The sequence below is a fragment of the Octopus sinensis genome, unplaced genomic scaffold (genome assembly GCF_006345805.1).
Source record: "Octopus sinensis unplaced genomic scaffold, ASM634580v1 Contig17324, whole genome shotgun sequence".
Taxonomy (NCBI): Eukaryota; Metazoa; Mollusca; class Cephalopoda; order Octopoda; family Octopodidae; genus Octopus; species Octopus sinensis.
The window spans coordinates 27,501-30,000 of record NW_021834972.1 but is presented as its reverse complement, the minus strand read 5'-3'; the positions used below and the strand labels follow the sequence as shown (position 1 = coordinate 30,000).

The 2,500-nt window shown below is 33.9% G+C and overlaps 1 protein-coding gene across 1 annotated transcript in view; it reads left to right on the top strand.

Moving 5' to 3' along the window:
* Positions 1-2,500, top strand: part of LOC115231076 (cell wall integrity and stress response component 2-like) — a gene marked incomplete at its 5' end in the record, with an annotated part of 40,642 nt that overhangs the window by 18,591 nt on the left and 19,551 nt on the right. Inside the window, one exon of the mRNA XM_036499933.1 lies at positions 648-734. Within this exon, the coding sequence (XP_036355826.1) occupies positions 648-734 (87 nt within the window). The remainder of the gene's footprint in view (positions 1-647; positions 735-2,500) is intronic.

The following is a 2,500-nucleotide window of genomic DNA, read 5'->3' as shown; positions in this document are numbered from 1 at the left end:
CATGTATGAATGTATGTATGTATGTATGTATGTATATACATACGTATGTATGCATGTATGTGTGTATGTAACAGAAAACAAAAGAATGATGACAGATGAAGGAACGACGAGCAGATGCATTAGATTAAAGCTCGGAAGAACTGAAAAGTCTTCACGTCTCGAGCCTACACTCGAAAATGGGAGGACGAACGAAAAGAAAACTCCCCAAAAAAGAGAAAGAAAAAATGTGTAGGAATTAATATATGTATATATGTATATATATATATATATATATATTATATATATATAATATATATTATATATATATATATATAATACATGTATATATGTACATATATTATATATATATATATATAATATATCTATATATATTTGTATATATATATATACATGTATATATGTATATATTATATTATACGCACAATATTTTATGTGTGTGTTTGTATTCCTTTGCGTGTGTATGTGTGTATATGTGCGTTTGTGCGTGTTTCTGTGTGTTTCTGTGTGTTTGTACTTGGGTCGTATGCGTGCTGTATAATTTCCATTTAATATTTATATGATAATTTCATTTAAATTTAATGCAATTATCTATTTTCATTGAGGAATATTTTTACATATATTTGCCCAATGTCATATTTTGTTTGTAGCCAACAGGAACATCATTGCCACTATCACAACCATCCGTAACACCTGGACTGAACCAAAGCACAGCCAATTCCTTACAAAGTACTTTGGTACATATCTACATCATCTTCTTCTCACGCCTTTTATTTTACATTTATCTATCTATCTTCTGACTGCCTACCCTTCTGTCTAGTCCCTAAGTTAAAACCAGAAATTAAGTGTAAGAAATTTAAGACGATTGCAATGAAAATATACCAAACAAAGAAACTATATAAAAACTAGCAGTATCGCCCGGCGTTGCTCGAGTTTGTAAGGGAAATAACTATATAAGCATTTTTAGAGAGTTACCTCCCTTATAGATGCCAATTCGGGCTTTCTTAGCCATTTCTGTTTTGGTGTCTTCAAGCCATGAAGTCGTTGTTCTAAAAGAACGCTGGTCTCCTTGACAACGCTTTACGACGTTGATTTCCTTACACTCTCCCTCCCCACAGCTTCACGAGGGAGGGAAGAAGGGGGAGAAGCAACACAGGTGCAGGTGTGACCATGGACGCCAACTCCGCCGCCATCGACACACGAAAAAATATGCATTAAAATGGAATAAAAAAATGATGTTAAATTATTTTTTAAATCGTAGACTCATCGTAGACGCGCGCTAATACCCAGACGGGCTTGATATGAATCACGACTATAAGATACCCGAATTTGGTTAAACTGCACCGCAAAATGTGGGAGTAGTTAGGAATCTAAATCGTAGGAGACAGACACTCACACAACTACAGTTTTATATATATAGATATGCAATGGTAGAATTAAAATTTAAATGGTCTTGCCGAAGTGTTACTTTAGAGGGAAAGGGTTGAATATATGATGAGAAGACGGTAAAGCGGAGATATGAGGTCTTTGGAGTCAAACTCTAAGCAATGTTTCCCAGCCTTTTTTCTGCAGACCCCACTATAACTTTCCAGAAAAATGCATTCCCCACCGGAGGCTGGAGTAAAATAACAACTTGATTATTATCATTTTATCACGATTGTTTAATACAAAAGTATCTACCGGTAACTTTTCAGTAAGTACTGAGTACAAAAAAGTACGTTATTGATTTAAAAAAAAGATTGTCACAATTCCATGTCCCACTAAAAAAAAAAAAGATAAAACATTGGATCCAACAGCCCACCACAAATTTCCCAGGCCCCACCTTGAGAATCACTGTTCTAAACGAAATGGGAGTTTGACGGGGAAAAGTAGATTAAATATTGGGGATATGAGAAGAAACGGTTATGAAGAGAAAACAGTTTATATAACAGTGTACAAAAGTTTAGATACGTACAGAATAGCAGGGATAGTGAAGAAGACGCTTGTGGATTATAGGAAATATATTATATGCTACAAAGAAGCCATACAATCAACCGTTCCGGCTCAAAAAGTTGTCTAAAATTAATGGGAGAGAAATAAAATATATCAAGGAGCGAAATATTTAAGTTAGTTTGTATAACTTTAAATCTTAAATACATATAAAATTTTTGAAGGTTAAAAATGGAGACAACTCATCTTAAGTAAGTAGATAATAATTAAAATATAGATTGAATTATTGAAAATAAATTAGAAAATAATATAAAACACCAAACATGTGGTACGATACGTAAACGCTTAGGTGAGATCAGTAAAGGTTAGAAGCATAATTTATGTTTGCTAAATGGTGAAGAGGATCTGTGTTTACAACAAGAAATCCTTTCATTATGTTTCCTTAGCAAAACATAGGTGGCGATCTTGCTTGCTATGCTGCCCTGGGGAAACATCTATAGAGTTGATTTGCTTTCGGCTGGTCTGAAAGTAGCAAATAGGCATAGGAGTGGCTGTGTGGTAAGTAGCTTGCTTA